Here is a 23,489-nt window from a genome sequence, read left to right as displayed (position 1 = left end):
ACACACACACACACACACACACACACACACACACACACACACACACTGCTATCCTAGCTAATCGACAGAAGGAAAAGTACACAGCTCGAGGCGTCGAAATAAACAGGTAATTTCAGGCTATCCCTGGGAAGATGAAATCAGAGGGCAGTGGGACAAGTGTGCTTGTTTGAACAGCCACTGTGTAACCAGCGATCTGTCTGAGAGAACACCAGGCACCGTTTACTCCGCTGCATAGCATTATCGCTAACATTTACATTAACATACAGGAGGAGCTAGGTAAACAAACTAGGCAACACATTAAAAAGTGTGTGTGTCTGTGTGAGTGAGAGAGGGGGGAGGGTTCTGTGTGTGTGTCTGTGTGAGTAAGGGGGGGTTCTCTGTGTGTGAGAGAGGGGGAGGGTTCTGTGTGTGTGTGTGTGTCTGTGTGAGTGAGAGGGGGGGTTCTCTGTGTGTGAGAGAGGGGGGAGGGTTCTGTGTGTGTGTGTGTGTGTGAGTGAGGGGGGAGGTTCTCTGTGTGTGAGAGAGGGGAGGGCTCTGTGTGTGTGTGTCTGTGTGAGTGAGGGGGGAGGTTCTCTGTGTGTGAGAGAGGGGGAGGGTTCTGTGTGTGTGTCTGTGTGAGTGAGAAAGGGGGGTTCTGTGTGTGTGAGTGAGAGGGGGGATTCTGTGTGTGTGAGTGAGGGGGGTTGTGTGTGAGTGAGGGGGGGGTTCTGTGTGTGTGAGTGAGAGGGGGGTTCTGTGTGTGAGTGAGGGGGGGTTCTGTGTGTGTGAGTGAGAGGGGGGTTCTGTGTGTGAGTGAGGGGGGGGTTCTGTGTGTGAGTGAGGGGGGATTCTGTGTGTGAGTGAGGGGGGGTTCTGTGTGTGTGTCTGTGTGAGTGAGAGGGGGGGTGGAGAGACAGAAGATGACAGTTTTATAAAGACAGCTTTGATAGGCAATAGACTGAGGGAGAGAGAGAGAGAGAGAGAAGCAGGTTTGAGGAACAAAGGGAAAAAGAGAAGAGCAAGATGTAGAGACAGAGACAGAGACGGAAGAGAGAGAGACGGAGAGAGAGAGAAGCGGGACTGAGGAACAAAGGGAAAAAGAGAAGAGCAAGACGGAGAGAGAGAGAGACGGAGAGAGAGAGACGGAGAGAGAGAGACGGAGAGAGAGAAGCGGGACTGAGGAACAAAGGGAAAAAGAGAAGAGCAAGACGGAGAGAGAGAGAGACGGAGAGAGAGAGACGGAGAGAGAGAGACGGAGAGAGAGAAGCGGGACTGAGGAACAAAGGGAAAAAGAGAAGAGCAAGACGGAGAGAGAGAGAGACGGAGAGAGAGAGAAGCCCTCTTGTGGCTAACACTTCACAGCCAATTGACCCATCTCTCTGGCATTAGCACTGGGAGAGAGAGAGAGATCCTCCACACACGCACGCACACTACATCCTTGGATGGGCACAGCTCCCTGTTTTTAATAGAGAGGGAACTTTCACACGTTCCCAGTATTCCAGAAAGCTATTTGACTGGAAGCATATGGTTCCATTTAAAAACGCTATGGCAATGTTCAACACACACACCCCACAGGCAGTAACCTCAGCTCACACTCATGACCTCTGACCTATGTCATGGCTCAAAGAGAGGGCAATGTTGCACCTGGTGAAAGGCTGGAGGTGTCCCCTCTTTAGGTATTTATCCCCCTATAAAGTTACAGCAGCAGCCTAGCGTACTGATGTGTCTTAGCTTATTTTTGTTGGTTGGGTCTAATTGTGTTGCTGCCCTGGGGCTCTGTATGTGTTTGTGAACAGAGTCCCAGGACCAGCTTGCTTAGGGGTTCATCTCTCTGTAGGTAATGGCTTTGTTATGGAAGGTTTGGGAATCGCTTCCATTTAGGTGGTTGTAGAATTTAACAGCTCTTTTCTGGATTTTGATAATTAGAGGGTATCTGCCTAATTCTGCTCTGCATGCATTATTTGGTGTTTCACATTATACACAGAGGATATTTTTGCAGAATTCTGCATGTAGAGTCTCAATTTGGATTTTGTCCCATTTAGTGATTTCTTGGTTGGGGAGCAGACCCCAGACCTCACAACCATAAAGGGCAATTCTCTCTCTCTCTCTCGCAGTGCATGCTGGGAGTTTTTTGGAGTTTGAGTGTTTGGTGTGGAGGTCTCTGTCCTAACTTGTTTTCTTGATTCTGTCCTTGGATTTTTCTTTTCTATGGTGGAGGGTTAATGCACTATTTGTTTTAGCGGTATCCACAGGTTTTTTTCTAAATTAGGGTGGAAGAGGAGAGAGTTTTAGTTTCCTGGGGTTTGGAAGGTGTGGTGTGCGCGATGGCTTCTCAGCCTAGCACGGAGGAGACGCTGTCGATACGGCATGGATTCAGGTGTGTTCCTGAGAATGGAGTTAAGGTGGAGGAGGTTCTGCTCGCGGTCGGTGAACAGGTAGGAGCTGAATTTATACATTCTGCTTCTAGAATGAACAAAGCTGTGGTTGTGTTCATGAAAAGAGCAAATTTGGTGGTAAGCTCATTGCTAGTGGAATATTTGTAAGGGGTGTGTTGGTGCCAATTTCGCCTCTTTCTACCACTTCGACCAGCGTGGTAGTCGCAAATTTGCCGTTTTGGTAAGTTTGCTAGCGGTTTTCGTGTACTGTCGGCAGGTTTTCAGGCAGATGCTATTAAGCATGTTTTTTTGTTCTGGAGGCAAGTGTTCATGTCTCTGAATAACAATGAGCAACAGCTAAATGTGCATTTTAAAGTGAGGCATTGGGGGGGGCCCTACGCAGGGTTTGCCAGCACGATAGTCTACGGTGTTTTGAGTGGGGATTTGGGGCATAAGAGCTTTGCGTGCCCACATAAAGGCCGTAGACAAGGTGAGGCTACAAGTGCCAGTGGGGGAAATCGAGGGCAACGCCTAGGGTGCAATGAGACGCCGGCAGCAGAGGCTGGGCCTAGTCATGCCGGTGATGGTGGTGATGATGAGTCTGAGCCTAGTCAGGCTAGAGATGGTGGGGTAGCTGAGGCCGGGCCTAGTCATGCTATGGATGGTGGTGTAGATGAGGCTGGGCCTAGTCAGGTTATTCTAGTGGATGAGGAGAGTATAGTGGGGAAGTGTAAGAGACTAGGGGTGAAGGAGGGTGTCAAGCAGAAAAGTAAAAAGTGGGAGAAGAAAGAAGTTTGGAGGGGAGAGGCTGATGTTGTCAAAGGCACCAAGGAACCTTTGCCTGGTGCTGGGGGGGACCCTGACCAGAGAGGAAGGGCAGGTGGTCAGGATGGGAGATGGAGATGAGGAGGAGGAGAGTGAGTCTGAGGAAGAGGATGATGAGGAGTCCTTTTTGTCAGACTCCTCCTCAATGGGTCCGGAGCTGACAGCCAGTCATGCAGATGGGTCAAAGTATATGGTGACGGAACTGACAAGGTTCCTGAATGAGAGGAAAAAAGTTCATCTTGAGGCTTTTTTTCTGATCTGAGAAAGTTTGTAAGATCAGTACAATATGCTATGAAAAATGAGGGGCATTGTGTCCTCTCACCCAGGAAACGGTTTAGGTTGAGGAAGTGGGTCACAACAGTGTGTAAGGGTCGATCTTCAGACACTGTTTAGATGTATAGTTTCTTTCTGGCACTGGGGCTTTCTAAGCTTTGGTATTGGTCTCTTTCTTTGCTGGCTTTTCTCCCACTTCTTACGGAGACTCTTTGGGTAGGCTTGCTTAATATAAATGGCACCAGAGATGCGGGAAAGAGGAGTGTGTTGGGTGAATATGTAAAACAAAAAAGTACAGGTGTTGTTTTTGCAGGAGACGCATAGTGATGTGGTGGATGAAGTTGATTGGGGGCTCCGGTGGAAAGGGGCAAGTGTGTTGAGCCATGGGATAAATTTTAGTGCAGGGGTGGCAGTCGTTTTTGTCCTGGGTCTGTCTGTAAACATTTGCTCATCAAAGGAGGTGTGTAGGGGTAGGCTGCTTGTTGTAAAAGCAGAAATTAACAACATGGGTTTTGTCTTTATAAATGTGTATGCGCCTAACACAGGGAGAGAGAGGGGGGTTCTATTTGGGAATCTTAGACAGGAACTCTCCCAGGTAGCGCCTGGGGAGACGCTGGTGGTCAGCGGGGACTGGAACTGTACACTCGATTTTACGAAAGACAGAAATGGGGGAGAGCCTCATTCAGGGTCAGTGGGAGTGTTAAGGGACATCATTAAATCAGTTCGACCTAGTGGATGTTTGGAGAACTAAACATCTGTCACGTCCTGACCAGCAGATGGAGCTGTTGTAGTAGTTTTGGGGTCAGGACGTGGCAGTCTTGTGTGTGTGTGTGATTGTTCTTTGTTGGTCTTGTGACTCCTGATCAGGAACAGCTGGGGATCGTTGTTCCTGATTGGGAGTCATATATGTAGGAGTATGTTTGTCACTTGGTTTTGTGGGTAGTTGTTTTTGCACTGCGTGTTGTGTGCGCCTGCAAAACTGTTCCTGTCTTTGTGAGTACTGTTTATTGTTTTCCCTGTGGATGCTTTACTTGTGTTTGGAATTAAACTATGAGTATCCACATTCCCGCTGCGCCTTGGTCCATTCTTGAAGACAAGTGTGACAACATCCTAACAAAAGACAGTATACATGGGTGAAGGTCTTTGGGGCTAGGGTGAGTGCAGCCCGACTTGATCGTTTTTACATGTCCAGGAATCAGAGCAATAGGCTCAGAGTAATAGGTTGGGTGATACCATTCTCCCGGTGGGTTTTTTCAGATCACCACATAACCATGGCTCGGCTGTCTATTTCATCAGGGCCTCGGCATGCATGCTATTGGAAGTTTAATGTAAAGCTCTTACAAGATGCTACTTTTTGCTCAGGTTTCCATACTATTTGGGAAAGGTGGAGGCAGCAAAGAGAGGAGCATGAGACTCTGAGTCAATGGTGGAATGTGGGGAAAATCCATATTCGGCTACAGCTCTCTCATCCTCAGACTAGGAGAGTATTGGGGGAACTTGAGCATAGTATTAGTGAGATGGCGGTAGAGATGGTGGGGCAAGGTAATGTAGGCCTCCAGGCTAATTTAGCTGAATTACATAGGGACCTGGGCAGTTTTTCCAGGTTAAAGCAAAGGGAGCATTTGTAAGAGCTAGGTTCTCCATGCTCAAGGAGCTGGACGCTCCCTGCTCAAGGAGCTGGACGCTCCCAGCTCCTTCTTCTTTGGTTTGGAAAGACAGAGCGAAGAAGCCAAGGGTATGCATCATATACGGCTGTCTGATGGGCGGGTGACCTCTGTGGTGGGGGAGATGCGGGAGTGGACTGTGGAGTTTTATACGGAGTTGGATAGGGCAGAACTGTGTGATCCTCTGTGTGCTCAGGTCTTGTTTGCAGAACTCCCTAAGCTCTCTCTGGCACAGAGGGATGAAGTTGACATTCCTCTATTGTCCTATGAACTGGCAGAGGCCGAAACCCAGATGTCCCCCAGCCGTGCACCAGGGGTCGATGGACTCCCAGTGGAGTTTTATAAAAAAATTGGCCGAATAATTGGACAGGACTTCTTTTGCGTGAATGCGTCGGGGTAGGAGAGTTGCCGATGAGCTGCCGTCGGGCGGCTCTGACTCTCCTGCCTAAAAAAGGGGACTTGTGTGAACTTAAGAACTAGAGGCCTGTGGCATTACTCTGTGCAGACTACAAGATATTTGCCAAGGTCCTCTTAACAGACTGAAGCCCCATCTGGACTCTACAGTACACAGGGAACAAACATATTGTGTACCGGGACGATCAATCACGGACAACTTGTTCTTAATCAGGGACATGTTGGACTTGTCGAGAGGTTCTAATGTGGACTTTGGACTGGTTTCTTTAGACCAAGAGAAGGCTTTTGATAGAGTGGACCATGAGTATCTGTTTAATGTGATGTTTGGGTTTGGGGAAAGGCTTTTGACCTGTGTGAAGATGTTGTATGCTGGGGCGTCATGTATGGTCAAGGTGGGAGGGGGGCTCATTAGGCCAGTCTGGGTGAGACGGGGCATTAGACAAGGATGCCCTCTATCGGGGCAGTTATATACACTAGCCATTGAGCCTTTTTTGGGCCTGCTATGCAGGAGACTGCAGGGAGTGTGCTGGATAGGCATGGGTGTGTTGACAGGCATAGCTGTGTCAGCGTACGCAGATGACGTTTCTGTGATGGTCAGGATATGCAGGCACTAGAGACTAGTCTGAAGCTGAACGAGGGAGCTTCGTCAGCTAAGGTAAACTGGGGCAAGAGCAAAACTCTTATGTGGGGCATGGGGGGGATAGGGCCCCTCTGATTCCTGGGGGTTTGCAGTGGGGTTGTGAAGGGCTTAAAGTGTTGTGGGTGTACCTAGGCTCAGGGAGGTGGGTCAGGAAGAACTGGGAGGGGCTGTCACAGGCAGTGGTGCCAAGACTGGCCAGGTGGAGGTGGCTCCTGTCCCAAGTGTCATATAGAGGGAGGGTGCTGATAATCAACAACCTGGTGGCATCTTCCCTGTGGCATAAACTGGCTGTCCTCTTGCAACACAAGCTGGTGGACTTTTTCCTGGTCGGGCCATCACTGGCTGAGGGCAGCATTGTTGTACATGTCCATCCACGAATGAGGACAGGGCCTGGTGGAAATGGAGAGCAGGATGTCTGCTTTCCGACTAAAGGCGGTGCAGAGATTGCTGTACCATACTGATGTCGGCTGGAGGGAACCAGCATGGGCGCTGCTGAGGAGAGCTGGCGGACTAGGGTTGGACCGGCAGCTGTTCCTCATGAAGCTGGAGAGGCTGAGTACAGCAGGTCTCTCAGACTTTTACTCAGCAGTGCTGAGGGCCTGGCAGCTGCTAAGGCCCACACGAGAATGGGGTGTGGAGCCCGGGCTGTGGTAGGAGCCTATTTTCCACAACCCAGCCATCCCTTTGAGATCGGTTCAGTCGGCCACCCTGCAGAGGCAACTGATGGCAGGGGGTTTACTAAGGCTGGGTGACCTGAGACTGCTGGGAGAGGAGGGGTGGAAAACCCCGGAAGTCCTGGCACAACAAACAGGAATAACGTCTCTTAGCCTGCTGGAGAGATTCCTGGAGGAGGTCCTGGAGGCACTGTCTGAGCCGGTAAGGGGGGTGTTTGAGAGGCCAAAGGGGGAGGGGCCACCAATGTTTCCGCTACTGCAGGTGACGGCAGAGACTGGGGACTGGCAAGGGGGTCTGGAGGACTTGTTAGATTTTAGGGGTGGGAGGTAAAGCCCTCTACAATCTCTTGTCACGAACCGGCTCGAAGTTAGTAAACAAAAAGGGAGACAACATGGAGATAAGGAATAACAAAATATATTTATTAACTAAAGTAAACTATATACAATTAACAATGGTGTGTGCGTAGTCAGTAACCAGTAGTGTAAGTGAGTGGTTGCGTGCATAAATGTGATAATGAGGGGTGTTGAAAGGTGCCGACGCAAACAAAGAAAACAGCCACAAAAATTCCATAACCAAAATCTATCAGTGTGTCTGCATGGAGAGAGTATTTTCAATGAATGGGGAAGAGGTGTATTTATCCCGGGACACACCCCAACCCAGGTGTGTCCCATTTCGCTGACGACCCTCCGGGCTCCGCCCACCGACATCCTATTAAGTAAAACAAGAGCAAAGAGACAGAATACGGCAAACAGAGTGGGAGAGTCGTCACACACTGCATTAAGGTAAGGAACATTAGGAGCTTAACAGGAGTGAAGGCACATCAGTGGTAGGGAGTATGTGGGGAGGAGAGTATTGTGGGTTTTAGATGGAGGGGGCTCTACAAACCCCCAGTACCAAAGAGGTCAGGGGACCTCCAGTGGAGGGTTCTACGTGGAGCCCTGGTTCCAGGAGATATGGTGTGTCCGGGGGGGCTGTCTGTATAGCTGGGGAAGATGTTCCAGGATATATGGTGTGTCGGGGGGGGGGGGGCTGTCTGTATAGCTGGGGAAGATGTTCCAGGAGATATGGTGTGTCGGGGGGGGGGCTGTCTGTATAGCTGGGGAAGATGTTCCAGGAGATATGGTGTGTCGGGGGGGCTGTCTGTATAGCTGGGGAAGATGTTCCAGTTAATGAAATTAGAATGTTTCATCTCACTCACTCACGAGAGAGAGACAGAGAGAGAGAGAATGGGCTAACCTTTCCATCCCCTTGTGGGTTCCTGTCTGCAGCATAGAGGGACATGGTTATACACGTGTGTATGTGGCGTCTGTGTGTGTTGCTGAGGTGTATAAGGAGCTTGTCTGGTAGAACAGGGCTTCTCAACCTCGGTCCTGACCCCTCCCCCTGGGTGCACGTTTTGCTTTTTTGCCATAGTACCACACAGCTGATTCAAATAACCAAATCATCATCAAGTTTTTTATTTAAATCAGCTGTCTAGTGCTATAGCAAAAAACGAAATGTGCACCCAGGAAGAGGAACCAGGACTGAGGTTGAGAACCCCTGTGCACCCAGGAAGTGGAACCAGGACTGAGGTTGAGAACCCCTGTGCACCCAGGAAGAGGAACCAGGACTGAGGTTGAGAACACCTGTGCACCCAGGAAGAGGAACCAGGACTGAGGGTGAGAACACCTGTGCACCCAGGAAGAGGAACCAGGACTGAGGTTGAGAACCCCTGTGCACCCAGGAAGAGGAACCAGGACTGAGGTTGAGAACCCCTGTGCACCCAGGAAGAGGAACCAGGACTGAGTGTGAGAACACCTGTGCACCCAGGAAGAGGAACCAGGACTGAGGTTGAGAACCCCTGCGGTAGAAGAGGGGGTTGTTTTCCCACAAGAGACACTTCACATGAATGAGGTTCCACTGATTTTCTGCCGGCAGAACCATGTCCAATGCATGCAGAGATGGGTAAATTCAATGGTTACGGCTCACTGACTCATAAACACACAGGTATACACAGACACCTGCATATTCACACAGAATGTATAGGTATACATTACAAACAATAACTCAAATGAAACAAGCATTTAAACTGACACACAACTCTCTCCTGTTTATGCCACATAAGCATAGCATAAACAGCTCTGTGTGGGCATGAATTTGTGTACGGTGTTTATGTGGGTACGTGTGTGTGGGTGCGTGTGTGTGTGTGTTCAGTGTACCCAGTAGTAAACAGTGGGCTCTGCCTGCTTTACAACCATTCCATAACCTCCCATACCCTCCAATAAACTCCCACTAAAGAACTGGCACAGCTTCTAGCCTGTTAACCATCTCTCTCTTTCTACCTCCATGCTTCAGTCTCCCTTTCTGTCCTCTTACCTTTCTGTCTTATTCTATGTCTGGAATGCTTCTTCTTTCTCTCTCTCCCTCCCTCCTCTATACCTCCCTCTATACCTACCAACCTCCCTCCCTCCTCTATACCTACCAACCTCCCTCCCTCCTCTATACCTACCAACCTCCCTCCCTCCTCTATACCTACCAACCTCCCTCCCTCCTCTATACCTACCAACCTCCCTCCCTCCTCTATACCTACCAACCTCCCTCCCTCCTCTATACCTCCCTCCTCTATACCTCCCTCCTCTATACCTCCCTCCTCTATACCTACCTCCTCTATACCTCCCTCCCTCCTCTATACCTACCAACCTCCCTCCCTCCTCTATACCTCCCTCCTCTATATAAACCTCCCTCCCTCCGCTATACCTACCAACCTCCCTCCCTCCTCTATACCTACCAACCTCCCTCCCTCCTCTATACCTACCAACCTCTCTCCCTCCTCTATACCTACCTCCCTCCTCTATACCTCCCTCCTCTATACCTACCAACCTCCCTCCCTCCTCTATACCTCCCTCCCTCCTCTATACCTACCAACCTCCCTACCTCCTCTATACCTCCCTCCTCTATACCTACCAACCTCCCTCCCTCCTCTATACCTACCAACCTCCCTCCCTCCTCTATACCTACCAACCTCCCTCCCTCCTCTATACCTACCTCCCTCCTCTATACCTCCCTCCTCTATACCTACCAACCTCCCTCCCTCCTCTATACCTACCTACCTACCTCCCTCCCTCTATACCTACCTCCCTCCCTCTATACCTACAACTCCCTCCCTCCTCTATACCTACCTACCTCCCTCCCTCCTCTATACCTACCAACCTCCCTCCCTCCTCTATACCTACCAACCTCCCTCCCTCCTCTATACCTACCTACCTCCCTCCCTCCTCTATACCTACCTACCTACCTCCTCCATACCTCCCTCTATACCTACCAACCTCCCTCCCTCCTCTATACCTACCAACCTCCCTCCCTCCTATACCTACCAATCTCCCTACCTCCCTCCTCTATACCTACCTCCCTCCTCTATACCTACCAACCTCCCTCCCTCCTCTATACCTACCTACCTCCCTCCCTCCTCTATACCTACCTACCTCCCTCCCTCTATACCTACCTACCTCCCTCCCTCTATACCTACCAACCTCCTCTATACCTCCCTCCCTCCTCTATACCTCCCTCCCTCCTCTATACCTCCCTCCCTCCTCTATACCTCCCTCCCTCCTCTATACCTCCCTCCCTCCTCTATACCTCCCTCCTCTATACCTACCTCCTCCCTCCCTCTATACCTACCTCCCTCCTCTATACCTACCTCCCTCCTCTACCTACCTACCTCCCTCCCTCCTCTATACCTACCTCCCTCCCTCCTCTATACCTACCTCCCTCCCTCCTCTATACCCACCTACCTCCCTCCCTCCTCTATACCCACCCACCTCCCTCCCTCCTCTATACCCACCCACCTCCCTCCCTCCTCTATACCTACCTACCTCCTCCCTACCTCCCTCCCTCCTCTATACCTACCTACCTCCCTCCCTCCTCTATACCCACCTACCTCCCTCCCTCCTCTATACCCACCTACCTCCCTCCCTCCTCTATACCCACCCACCTCCCTCCCTCCTCTATAGCCACCCACCTCCCTCCCTCCTCTATAGCCACCCACCTCCCTCCCTCCTCTATAGCCACCCACCTCCCTCCCTCCTCTATAGCCACCCACCTCCCTCCCTCCTCTATAGCCACCCACCTCCCTCCCTCCTCTATAGCCACCCACCTCCCTCCCTCCTCTATAGCCACCCACCTCCCTCCCTCCTCTATAGCCACCCACCTCCCTCCCTCCTCTATAGCCACCCACCTCCCTCCCTCCTCTATAGCCACCCACCTCCCTCCCTCCTCTATAGCCACCCACCTCCCTCCCTCCTCTATAGCCACCCACCTCCCTCCCTCCTCTATACCTACCTACCTCCCTCCCTCCTCTATACCTACCTACCTCCCTCCCTCCTCTATACCTACCTACCTCCTCTACCTCCCTCCTCTATACCTACCAACCTACCTCCCTCCCTCCTCTATACCTACCAACCTCCCTCCCTCCTCTATACCTACCTACCTCCCTCCCTCCTCTATACCTACCAACCTCCCTCCCTCCTCTATACCCACCTACCTCCCTCCCTCTTATACCTCCCTCCCTCCTCTATACCTCCCTCCCTCCTCTATACCTACCTACCTCCCTCCCTCCTCTATACCTACCCACCTACCTCCCTCCTCTATACCTACCTCCCTCCCTCCTCTATACCTACCTCCCTCCCTCCTCTATACCTACCTCCCTCCCTCCTCTATACCTCCCTCCTCTATACCTACCTACCTCCCTCCTCTATACCTCCCTCCTCTATACCTACCTACCTCCCTCCTCTATACCTCCCTCCCTCCTCTATACCCACCCACCTCCCTCCCTCCTCTATACCCACCCACCTCCCTCCCTCCTCTATCCCTCCCTCCTCTATAGCTACCCACCTCCCTCCCTCCTCTATACCCACCTCCCTCCTCTATACCTACCTCCTCTATACCTACCTACCTCCCTCCCTCCCTCCTCTATACCTCCCTCCTCCCTACCTCCCTCCTCTATACCTACCTCCCTCCCTACCTCCCTCCTCTATACCTACCTCCCTCCCTCCCTCCTCTATACCTCCCTCCCTCCCTCCCTCCTCTATACCTCCCTCCCTCCCTCCCTCCTCTATACCTACCTACCTCCCTCCCTCCTCTATACCTACCTCCCTCCCTCCCTCCTCTATACCTACCTACCTCCCTCCCTCCCTCCCTCCTCTATACCTACCTCCCTCCCTCCCTCCTCTATACCTACCTCCCTCCCTCTTCTATACCTACCTACCTACCTACCTACCTCTCCTCTCTCTCCCCCGGTCTTTCTCCATAGTAAAACCAAACAGCTTCATGTTACTCCTGCATGATCTTTTTATTGGTTTTATTTAACTAGGCAAGTCAGTTATTGCATCCTCCAATAAAACTGTAGTAAACACCAGCATGACAATCCACCCCCCCCCCAACACGAGTAATGGAGTGTGTGGCCACTGTAACATAATTCAGGTGGGGTAATGTGTAGAGAATGGCCCAGCGCTGTAAGTCTTGATGATGAGTGTGTTGTTTAGTGGATACTATATCTTGGTGACTAGTGTAATATATACAGGGTGTTTAGTGGATACTATATCTTGGTGACTCGTGTAATATATACATGGTGTTGTTTAGTGGATACTATATCTTGGTGACTCGTGTAATATATAAAGGGTGTTTAGTGGATACTATATCTTGGTGACTCGTGTAATATATAAAGGGTGTTTAGTGGATACTATATCTTGGTGACTAGTGTAATATATACAGGGTGTTGTTTAGTGGATACTATATCTTGGTGACTAGTGTAATATATACAGGGTGTTGTTTAGTGGATACTATATCTTGGTGACTCGTGTAATATATACAGGGTGTTTAGTGGATACTATATCTTGGTGACTAGTGTAATATATACAGGGTGTTGTTTAGTGGATACTATATCTTGGTGACTAGTGTAATATATACAGGGTGTTGTTTAGTGAATACTATATCTTGGTGACTCGTGTAATATATACAGGGTGTTTAGTGGATACTATATCTTGGTGACTCGTGTAATATATACAGGGTGTTGTTTAGTGGATACTATATCTTGGTGACTAGTGTAATATATACAGGGTGTTGTTTAGTGGATACTATATCTTGGTGACTAGTGTAATATATACAGGGTGTTGTTTAGTGAATACTATATCTTGGTGACTCGTGTAATATATACAGGGTGTGTTTAGTGGATACTATATCTTGGTGACTCGTGTAATATATACAGGGTGTTGTTTAGTGGATACTATATCTTGGTGACTAGTGTAATATATACAGGGTGTTGTTTAGTGGATACTATATCTTGGTGACTAGTGTAATATATACAGGGTGTTGTTTCGTGAATACTATATCTTGGTGACTAGTGTAATATATACAGGGTGTTATTTAGTGAATACTATATCTTGGTGACTCGTAATATATACAGGGTGTTTAGTGGATACTATATCTTGGTGACTAGTGTAATATATATACAGGGTACTGTTTCTGGCGCAGGCAGTGTATTGCCAAGATAAATCGTAGCCACACACACAACAATATTGTGTAAATAATCTGTGACTCACATACAGTTGAAGTCGGAAGTTTACATACACCTTAGCAAAATACATTTAAACTCAGTTTTTCACAATTACTGACATTTAATCCTAGTAAGAATTCCCTGTCTTAGGTCAGTTAGGATCACCACTTTATTTTAAGAATGTGAAATTGTGAAATGTAAGAATAATAGTAGAGAATGATTTATTTCAGCTTTTTCTTTCATCACATTCCCAGTGGGTCAGAAGTTTACATACACTCAATTAGTATTTGGTAGCATTGCCTTTAATTGTTTAACATGGGTCAAACGTTTCGGGTAGCCTTCCACAAGCTTCCCACAATAGGTTGGGTGAATTTTAGCCCATTCCTCCTGACAGAGCTGGTGTAACGGAGTCAGGTTTGCAGGCCTCGTTGCTCGCACACACTTTTTCAGTTCTGCCCACACATTTTCTATGGGATTGAGGTCAGGGCTTTGTGATGCCACTCCAATACCTTGTCTTTGTTGTCCTTAAGCCATTTTGACACAACTTTGGAAGTATGCTTTGGTCATTGTCCATTTGGAAGACCCATTTGCGACCAAGCTTTAACTTCCTGACTGATGTCTTGAGATGTTGCTTCAACATATCCACATACATTTCCTTCCTCATGAAGCTATCTATTTTGTGATGTGCACCAGTCCCTTCTGCAAGAAAGCTCGGTTGGGATGGTGTTCTTCAGCTTGCAAGTCTCCCCCTTTTTCCTCCAAACATACGATGGTCATTATGGCCAAACAGTTCTATTTTTGTTTCATCAGACCCGAGGACATTTCTCCAAAAAGTACGATCTTTGTCCCCATGTGCAGTTGCAAACCGTAGTCTGGCTTTTTTATGGTGGTTTTGGAACAGCGGCTTCTTCCTTGCTGAGCAGCCTTTCAAGTTATGTCGATATAGGACTCGTTTCACTGTGGATATAGATACTTTTGTACCTGTTTCCTCCAGCATCTTCACAAGGTCATTTGCTGTTGTTCTGGGATTGATTTGCACTTTTCACACCAAAGTACGTTCATCTCTAGGAGACAGAACGCGTCTCCTTCCTGAGTGGTATGATGGCTGCGTGGTCCCATGGTGTTTATACTTGCGTACTATTGTTTGTACAGACGAACATGGTACCTTCAGGCGTTTGGAAATTGCTCCCAAGGATGAACCAGACTTGTGGAGGTCTACGATTTCTGAGGTCTTGGGAAAATCAAAAGAAATCAGCCATGATGTCAAGCAAAGAGGCACTGAGTTTGAAGGTAGGCCTTGAAATACATCCACAGGTACACCTCCAATAGGCTAACTGACATAATTTGAGACAATCAGAAGCTTCTAAAGCCATGACATCATTTTCTGGAATTTTCCAAGCTGTTTAAAGGCACAGTCAACTTAGTGTATGTAAACTTCTGACCCACTGGAATTGTGATGCAGTGAATTATAAGTGAAATAATCTGTCTGTAAACAATTGTTGTAAAAATTACTTGTGTGATGCACAAAGTAGATGTCCTAAGTCACTTACCAAAACTATAGTTTGTTAATAAGAAATTTGTGGAGTGGTTGAAAAACGAGTTTTAACGACTCCAACCTAAGTGTATGTAAACTTCCGACTTCAACTGTGGCCAAAGACAAATACAGACACTTACTCTGTGTGAAAACATAACACACACACACACACACACACACACACACACACACACAATATGTCTGCTCCAAGACATAGGCCTATTACAGCATCACTCTACGATTAACTACTTGTCCTGGCTCATCGTCATGCATCGCTCTGTGAGCGTCTAGATTGCCTAGCATCTTGTTTTCTCCTTCGCAAAAACAAAACACCCATTAGTCGTGACATCATCAATATGCTGCTGTGAAGCAAGCTTGTTTTTGGATAACATGGTACAGTGTAGAACAGAATGTAGTACAGAATAGTGTAGAACAGAATAATATAGAACAGAACAGTGTGTAGTACAGAATTAGAGGTCGACCGATTAATCGGTAATTGTCATTTTTGGATGCCAATTATGGCCGATTATATTGCATTCCACGAGGAAACTGCGTGGCAGGCTGACCACCTGTTACGCGAGGGCAGCAAGAAGCCAAGGTAAGTTGCTAGCTAGCATTAAACTTAGCTATCATTAAACTTATCTTATAAAAAACGATCAATCTTCACGTAATCACTAGTTAACTACACATGGTTGATGATATTACTAGGTTAACTAGCTTGACCTGCGTTGCAAATAATCAATGCGGTGCCTGTTAATTTATCATTGAATCACAGCCTACTTTGCCAAACGTGGGATGATTTAACAAAAGCGCATTCGCGAAAAAAGTACAAACGTGACAAATGTACCAAACCATAAACTTCAATGCCTTTCTTAAAATCAATAGAAGCATATTTTTTAAACCTGCATATTTAGTTAAAAGAAATTCATGTTAGCAGGCAATATTAACTAGGGAAATTGTGTCACTTCTCTTGCGTTCATTGCACGCAGAGTCAGGGTATATGCAACAGTTTGGGCCGCCTGGCTCATTGCAAACTAATTTGCTAGAATTTTACATAATTATGACATAACATTGAAGGTTGTGCAATGTAACAGCAATATTTAGACTTAGGGTTGCCGCCCGTTCGATAAAATACGGAACGGTTCCGTATTTCACTGAAAGAATAAATGTTTGGTTTTCGAAATGATAGCTTCCGGATTTGACCATATTAATGACCAACGGCTCGTATTTGTGTGTTTATTATATTATAATTAAGTCTATGATTTGATAGAGCAGTCTGACTGAGCGGTGGTAGTCGGCAGCAGGCTCGTAAGCATTCATTCAAACTTTACTGCGTGTGCCAGCAGCTCTTAGCAATGCTTGCTTCACAGTGCTGTTTATTAATTCAAGCCTATCAACTCCTGAGATTAGGCTGGCAATACTAAAGTGCCTATTAGAACATCCAATAGTCAAAGGTATAAGAAATAAAAATGGTATAGAGAGAAATAGTCAATGCATCATAATTCCTATAATAACTACAACCTAAAACTACTTAACTGGGAATATTGAACCACCAGCTTTCATATGTTCTCATGTTCTGAGCAAGGAACTTAAAGTTAGCTTTTTTACATGGCACATATTGCTTCTTCTCCAACACTTTCTTCTCCAACACGCATTATTTAAACCAAATTGAGCATGTTCCATGTTATATAAAAATAATTTGTAAAAAAAATTGGCCGATTAATCGGGTATCGGCGGGGTTTTAGGTCCTCCAATAATCGGTAATGAAAAATCAGAATCGGTCGACCTCTATATAGAATAGTGTAGAACAGAACAGTGTGTGGTATAGTGTAGTACAGAAGTGTGTGTAGTACAGAATAGTGTGTAGAACAGAATAGTGCAGAACAGTGTGTAGTATAGTGTAGAACAGAATAGTGTGTAGTAAAGAACAGTATAGTGTGTAGTACAGAATAGTGTAGAACAGTAGTATAAAACAGAAGTGTGTAGTACATAAGTGTAGTACAGAATAGTGTGTCGAACAGAATAGTGTGTAATACAAAAGTGTGTAGTACAGAATAGTGTGTAGTACAGAATAGTGCAGAACAGTGTGTGGTACAGTACAGTGTAAAACAGAACAGTGTGTAGTTCAGAATAGTGTAGTACAGAAGTGTAGAACAGTAGTGTGTAGTACAGAACAGTGTGTCGTACAGAATAGTGTAGAACAGAAGAGTGTGTCAAACAGAAGTGTGTAGTAAAGAATAGTGTGTAGTACAGAATAGTGTGTAAAAATTAGTGTGTAGTAAAGATTAGTGTGTAGTGCAGATCAGACCAGTGTAGTATAGTGTAGAACAGAACAGTGTGTAGTTGTGTGTAGTTTCCTAGCCACCGTGCTTCTTTCACATGCATTGCTTGCTGTTTGGGGTTTTAGGCTGGGTTTCTGTACAGCACTTTGAGATATCAGCTGATGTACGAAGGGCTATATAAATACATTTGATTTGATTTACAGAAGTGTAGAACAGAAGTGTGTAATATAGTATAGAAAATAAGTGTCGAACAGAACAGTGTGTAGTACAGAAGTGTGTAGTAAAGAATAGTGTGTAGTAAAGAAGTGTGGAACAGTACAGTGTAGTACAGAAGTGTGTTGTACAGAATAGTGTAGAACAGTGTGTAGTAAAGAAGTTTAGAACAGAACAGTGTGTATTACAGAATAGTGTAGAACAGAAGTGTGTGTATAGAACAGAATAGTGTGTAGTACAGAACATGTGTAGTACAGAATAGCGTGTAGTACAGAATAGTGTGTAGTACAGAATAGTTTGTAATAAAGTATAGTGTCGAACAGAACAGTGTGTAGCAGAGGTGTGGACTCGAGTCACGTGACTTGGACTCGAGTCAGAAATATGATGACTTGCAACTCGATTTTGACACCAATGACTCGGGACTTGACTTGGACTTGAGCCTTATGACTCGACCTGACTTGATACCCTCCCCTAGCCCAAATATTAAAATGACGCTATTAAAAAAAGTGTGCAGTGCATCAACTCTTAATTTAACGGATTACAGTTGGAATCGCACAGCAGCCAATCAAATTGTGCCAGCTAAGAAAAAGTTGTGCGTGGCAGTGCAGAGGAACGTCGGCGGGTGAATTCAGATGGAGCCCTTGGAAAGATGATTATGATTATCACCCAAAATGATTATTTTCGGATATAAAGACGACGCTGTATCAACAAACGGATTGCAACTTGCAAAACATGCGGGAAGAAAATTACAGATGGAGGCGCAACAATTTCCAACTTTGTTCGAAATTTGAAGCTGCACAAAGAACGGTAAGTCGTGGCTAATATAGCCGACAGCTATATATTTCATTACTTTAATAGTGTATCATGTAGGCTAACGTAACGTTAAATCAATGAGCCTCCACACAGTCAGTCAGTGCGGGAACGTGATCATAGCACCCAGGATTGAGCTATAACTGGCTAGGCAGTTGGTAGCCTAAATCCTGCCTGATGTTACTGCTGTTCCTAGAACCACTGACATACGTTAGCCTACTGTAACCACACAGAGAGAGAGTGTGTGTAAGATTGGGCGATTGTGTACAAGTCTACATTGCCCCATAGCGATCCTCGATAGTCGATCACTATGGGGGGGGTCTTTCTCATGGCTACCCATGTATTTCCACGGAAATATAACATTTATTTGGAAAGTAATATTTTTTTTTTTTTCTAAAGCGTTCATGATTTGCGTAAATGTAATATACTAAGTATTACTCTTGTTAAAAATATGAAATGGTATTACATTTGGTAAAGATAAGCATTTCTCTACGGCTGGCCATGCTTTCCTCCTGGCTACCCCAACCCCGACCAACAGCTCGCACCCCCCGCAGCTACTTGCCCAAGCTTCCCCAGCTTCTCCTTCACCCAAATCCAGATAGCAGATGTTCTGAAAGAACTGCAAAACCTGGACCCGTACAAATCAGCTGGGCTAGACAATCTGGACCCTCTCTTTCTAAAATTATCCGCCGCCATTGTTGCAACCCCTATTACCAGTCTGTTCAACCTCTCTTTTGAATAGTCCGAGATCCCTAAAGATTGGAAAGCTGCCGCGGTCATCCCCCTCTTCAAAGGGGGAGACACTGTAGACCCAAACTGTTACAGACCTATATCCATCCTGCCCTGCCTTTCTAAAGTCTTCGAAAGTTGGACGGTTCCAACTTAGATTGTGGACAACTACAAATACCTAGGTGTCTGGTTAGACTGTAAACTCTCCTTCCAGACTCATATTAAGCATCTCCAATCCAAAATTAAATCTAGAATCGGCTTACTATTTCGCAACAAAGCTTCCTTCACTCATGCCGCCAAACATACCCTCGTAAAACTGACTATCCTACCGATCCTCGACGATGTCATTTACAAAATAGCTTCCAATACTCTACTCAGCAAACTGGATGCAGTCTATCACAGTGCCATCCGTTTTGTCACCAAAGCCCCTTATTCCACCCACCACGGCGACCTGTATGCTCTAGTCGGCTGGCCCTCGCTACATATTCGTCGCCAAACCCACTGGCTCTAGGTCATCTATAAGTCTATGCTAGGTAAAGCTCCGCCTTATCTCAGCTCACTGGTCACGATAACAACACCCACCCGTAGCACGCGCTCCAGCAGGTATATCTCACTGGTCATCCCCAAAGCCAACACCTGCTTTGGCCGCCTTTCCTTCCAGTTCTCTGTTGCCAATGACTGGAACGAATTGCAAAAATCGCTGAAGCAGGAGACTTATATTTCCCTCACTAACTTTAAACATCAGCTATCTGAGCAGCTAACCGATCGCTACAGCAGTACATAGTCCATCTGTAAATAGCCCACCCAATCTACCTACCTCATCCCCATATTGTTTTTATTTACTTTTCTGCTCTTTTGCACACCAGTATTTCTACTTGCACATTACCTTCTGCTCATCTATCACTCCAGTGTTAATTTGCTAAATTGCAATTACTTCTCTACTATGGCCAATTTATTGCCTTACCTCCTCACGCCATTTGTACGCACTGTATATAGACTTTCTTTTGATCTATTGTATTATTAACTGTTTGTTTATTCCATGTGTAACTCTGTTGTTTTTGTCGCAGTTGTAAATGAGAACTTGTTCTCAACTAGCCTACCTGATTAAATAAATGGGTGTGTGTGTGTATATGTATGTGTGTATATATATAAATAAAATAGCACATTATGACTTGTTCAGGACTTGAAACTCAAAGTTTAGGATTTGAGACTTGACTCGGGTTTGCCTATCTTGACTTGGGACTTGACTGTTAAGACTTGAGACTTACTTGTGACTTGTAAAACCATGACTTGGTCCCACCTCTGGTGTGTAGTACAGTATAGTGTATAACAGAATAGGGTGTAGTACAGAATAGTGTAGAACCGAACAGTGTGTAGTATAGTGTATAACAGAATAGGGTGTAGTATAGTATATAGTGTACAGAATAGTGTAGTACATAGTGTGTAGTACAGAATAGTGTGTAGTACAGAATAGTGTGTAGTACAGAATAGTGTGTAGTACAGAACAGTGTAGAACAGAATAGTGTGTAGTACAGAATAGTGTGTAGAACAGAATAGTGTGTAGTACAGAACAGTGTAGAACAGAATAGTGTGTAGTACATAGTGTATTAAACAGTGTGTAGTATGGAATAGTGTGTAGTACAGAATAGTGTGAAGAACAGAATAGTGTGTAGTACAGAACAGTGTGTTGTCACCTGCTGGTTGACGCGGCAGTGTGAGGGCCCGTGGTGGACGAGGATACGGACGATGTCGACGTCCCCACGCCAGGCGGCCAGGTGCAAGGGGAAGCAGCCCTTACTGTCTGCCACATTGGTGGAGGCTTCAAACTGGAGCAACTTCAACACCACGTCCCTGAGGAAGGGAAGGAGGGGGGAGGAGGAGGGAGAAGGATGGGGGAGAATGGCGGAAGGGGATAGAGAGAGAGGAGAGCAGTAAGGGGAGTGAGAGAGAGCGAGGGAAATAGAGGGAAGAGATGGAATAGAGAGAGAAGGGGAAAGATGGGGCGAGAAAGGCAAGAAAGTGTAGGGAGAGCGAGAGAAAGAAGAGGAGAAACAGAGCGAGAAAGAAAGAAAATGGAAACAGAGCGAGAAGGGGGAGAGAGAAAGAAAAGCATAAGTACTTTACTTGGCCTGAATCATAATTCCATCTGCATAACCAAGGCTGCCTTGAATGTTTATATGTGTGTGGATTCAAATCATTAATAGCATTAGCTGGACTGAAATTAACTCTTCACATTGAAAGAATTCAGTTTGTTGCTTCACCTTTTAGAACGCCACGTTCACATTGTGTGTGTCCCAAATGCCCCCCTATTCCCTATATAGTGCAGTATATAGGGAATAGGGTGCCATTTAGGATGCATACATTGTCAAAACTCAACGGTCTAAAAGTGTACAGTTAAATGGTTAGTTCCCTCCTTGTTCCCCCCTCATCTAAAGTTCTAAATCACTTCTCTAAGTGTGTGTTGGTGACCTTGTTTTTCTCTTGGAGCCTGTACTTATCACTCTCTCCCTCCCTTTATCTCTGTCTCCTTCTCTCTCCCCCCAACTCTCCCTCTCTCTCTCCCTCCCTCTCTCTCTCCTCTACTGCAGCTGTTCTAAACAAGGAAATACACATTATGGCCTCCAAAGCACAGCGTAAATCCGACAGTTTGGCTGAGCAGGGCTAGCTGTCAGACTCATCTTAATCCAACAGTGGGAAAAAGGGATGGTGTGTGTGTGTGTGAGAGAATGTGGAAAGGGGCTGGTGTGTATATGTGTGTAAGAGCTTTTTCAAACGTATGGGAGATTCACAATATATATATTGTTTCTGTTTTTACTAAATCAGCTTTGTTGTACAACTAAAGGTCAATACACTGCATTTCAAACAGTCAGCAATGATCTAATGAATTCAGGACTTGACTAGACTAAATATAAACTTTCTACAACCGTAAGAGCCACTAATAATGTCATTATTTTAATAAAATAGTTTAACGTGCTTTTTTGCATTAAACACTGATCTGGCTTTCAAGTGTTGGTGTGTATGTATAAATGGGAAGGTTAACAGTCACAGCAGAAGAGAAGGAGACGAGACCAAGAAGACTACATGACAACTAGCAGATAAAATAATTACTTGATTCTTGTGATAGACATTTGGAATATCGCAGAAAAACATATAAAATTAATTAGATTCATTTAAATGTATCGCCCACCCCTAGTGTGTGTGTGTCTGGAAAAGGCAATCGCATTGCTTTACACTCACAAGCATGCAAGCACACGGACAAACACTTCCTCACCCCCACCAGCCACCTCTCCACATTCACACACACTCTTACCTGTGTCCGTTCAGTGATGCGTGGTGGAGGGGTGTGTAGCCTGAACTGTCTGCACAGTTTACATTCAAGCCTCTCCACATGCTGTGGACACAAGACAGACAGACAGACTTTAAGCCAACACGCACCAAGACACAGTCCTTAGAATTGTATGCTTTCAAATTGAACTTGATCATTTTTTTTGTAATTGAAAATCACACAACAGGCGTCCCTATGTGTTGAGCACATGATCATCACAGACACTTAAGTACACAATATAGAAACCCTTTTCTTTTAGCCTGATCACAGATCTGTTTGTGCCTGAGCCACATCACAATGACCATCGGAGTCAGAAAGACAGTGCAAACAGATCTGGGACCAGTCTACCATTCTTCTATGGGATGTGGGACCTCCACAGAGCTGATGAGCATGTAATGGACTCGTTTTGCCATGACCATCGAAGTCTCTCGCTCTCAAGTCAACTTCAATTTAAGGTCTTTATTGGCATGGGAAACATATGTTTACATTGCCAAAGCAAGTGAAATAGATAATAAACAAAAGTGAATTAAACAATAAAAAATGTACAGTAAACATTACTCACAAAAGTTGCAAAATAATAAGACATTTCAAAAGTCAATGTATATACAGTTGAAGTCGGAAGTTAACATACACTTAGGTTGGAGTCATTAACTTGTTTTTCAACCACTCCACAAATTACTTGTTAACAAACTATAGTTTTGGCAAGTCGGTTAGGACATCTACTTTGTGACACAAGTCATTTTTCCAACAATTGTTTACAGACAGATTATTTAACTTTTAATTCACTGTATCACAATTCCAGTGGGTCAGAAATGTACACACACTAAGTTGACTGTGCCTTAAAACAGCTTGGAAAATTCCAGAAAATGATGTCATGGCTTTAGAAGCTTCTGATAGGCTAATTGAGATCATTTAAGTCAATTTTGAGGTGTACCTGTGGATGTATTTCCAGGCCTACCTTCAAACTCAGTGCCTCTTTGCTTGACATCATGGGAAAATCTAAAGAAATCAGCCATAAATTGTAGACCTCCACAAGTCTGGTTCATCCTTGGGAGCAATTTCCAAACGCCTGAAGGTACCACGTTCATCTGTACAAACAATAGTACGCAAGTATAAACACCATGGGACCACACAGCCGTCATACTGCTCAGGAAGGAGACACGTTCTGTCTCCTAGAGATGAACGTACTTTGGTGCGAAAAGTGCAAATCAATCCCAGAACA

At 45.9% G+C, this 23,489-nt stretch overlaps 1 protein-coding gene across 1 annotated transcript in view; it reads right to left on the bottom strand.

Annotated features, from left to right (window-relative positions):
• LOC106576444 (ankyrin repeat and sterile alpha motif domain-containing protein 1B) overlaps window positions 1-23,489 on the bottom strand; it is a 309,496-nt gene that overhangs the window by 234,522 nt on the left and 51,485 nt on the right. Inside the window, 2 exon segments of the mRNA XM_045699996.1 lie at window positions 20,637-20,793; window positions 22,253-22,333. Coding sequence (XP_045555952.1) covers window positions 20,637-20,793; window positions 22,253-22,333 — 238 coding nt within the window.

The sequence above is a fragment of the Salmo salar genome, chromosome ssa17 (genome assembly GCF_905237065.1).
Source record: "Salmo salar chromosome ssa17, Ssal_v3.1, whole genome shotgun sequence".
In the NCBI taxonomy this organism is placed as follows: Eukaryota; Metazoa; Chordata; class Actinopteri; order Salmoniformes; family Salmonidae; genus Salmo; species Salmo salar.
The sequence above is the reverse complement of the archived record's forward strand: the minus strand, read 5'-3'. Positions and strand labels throughout refer to the sequence as shown.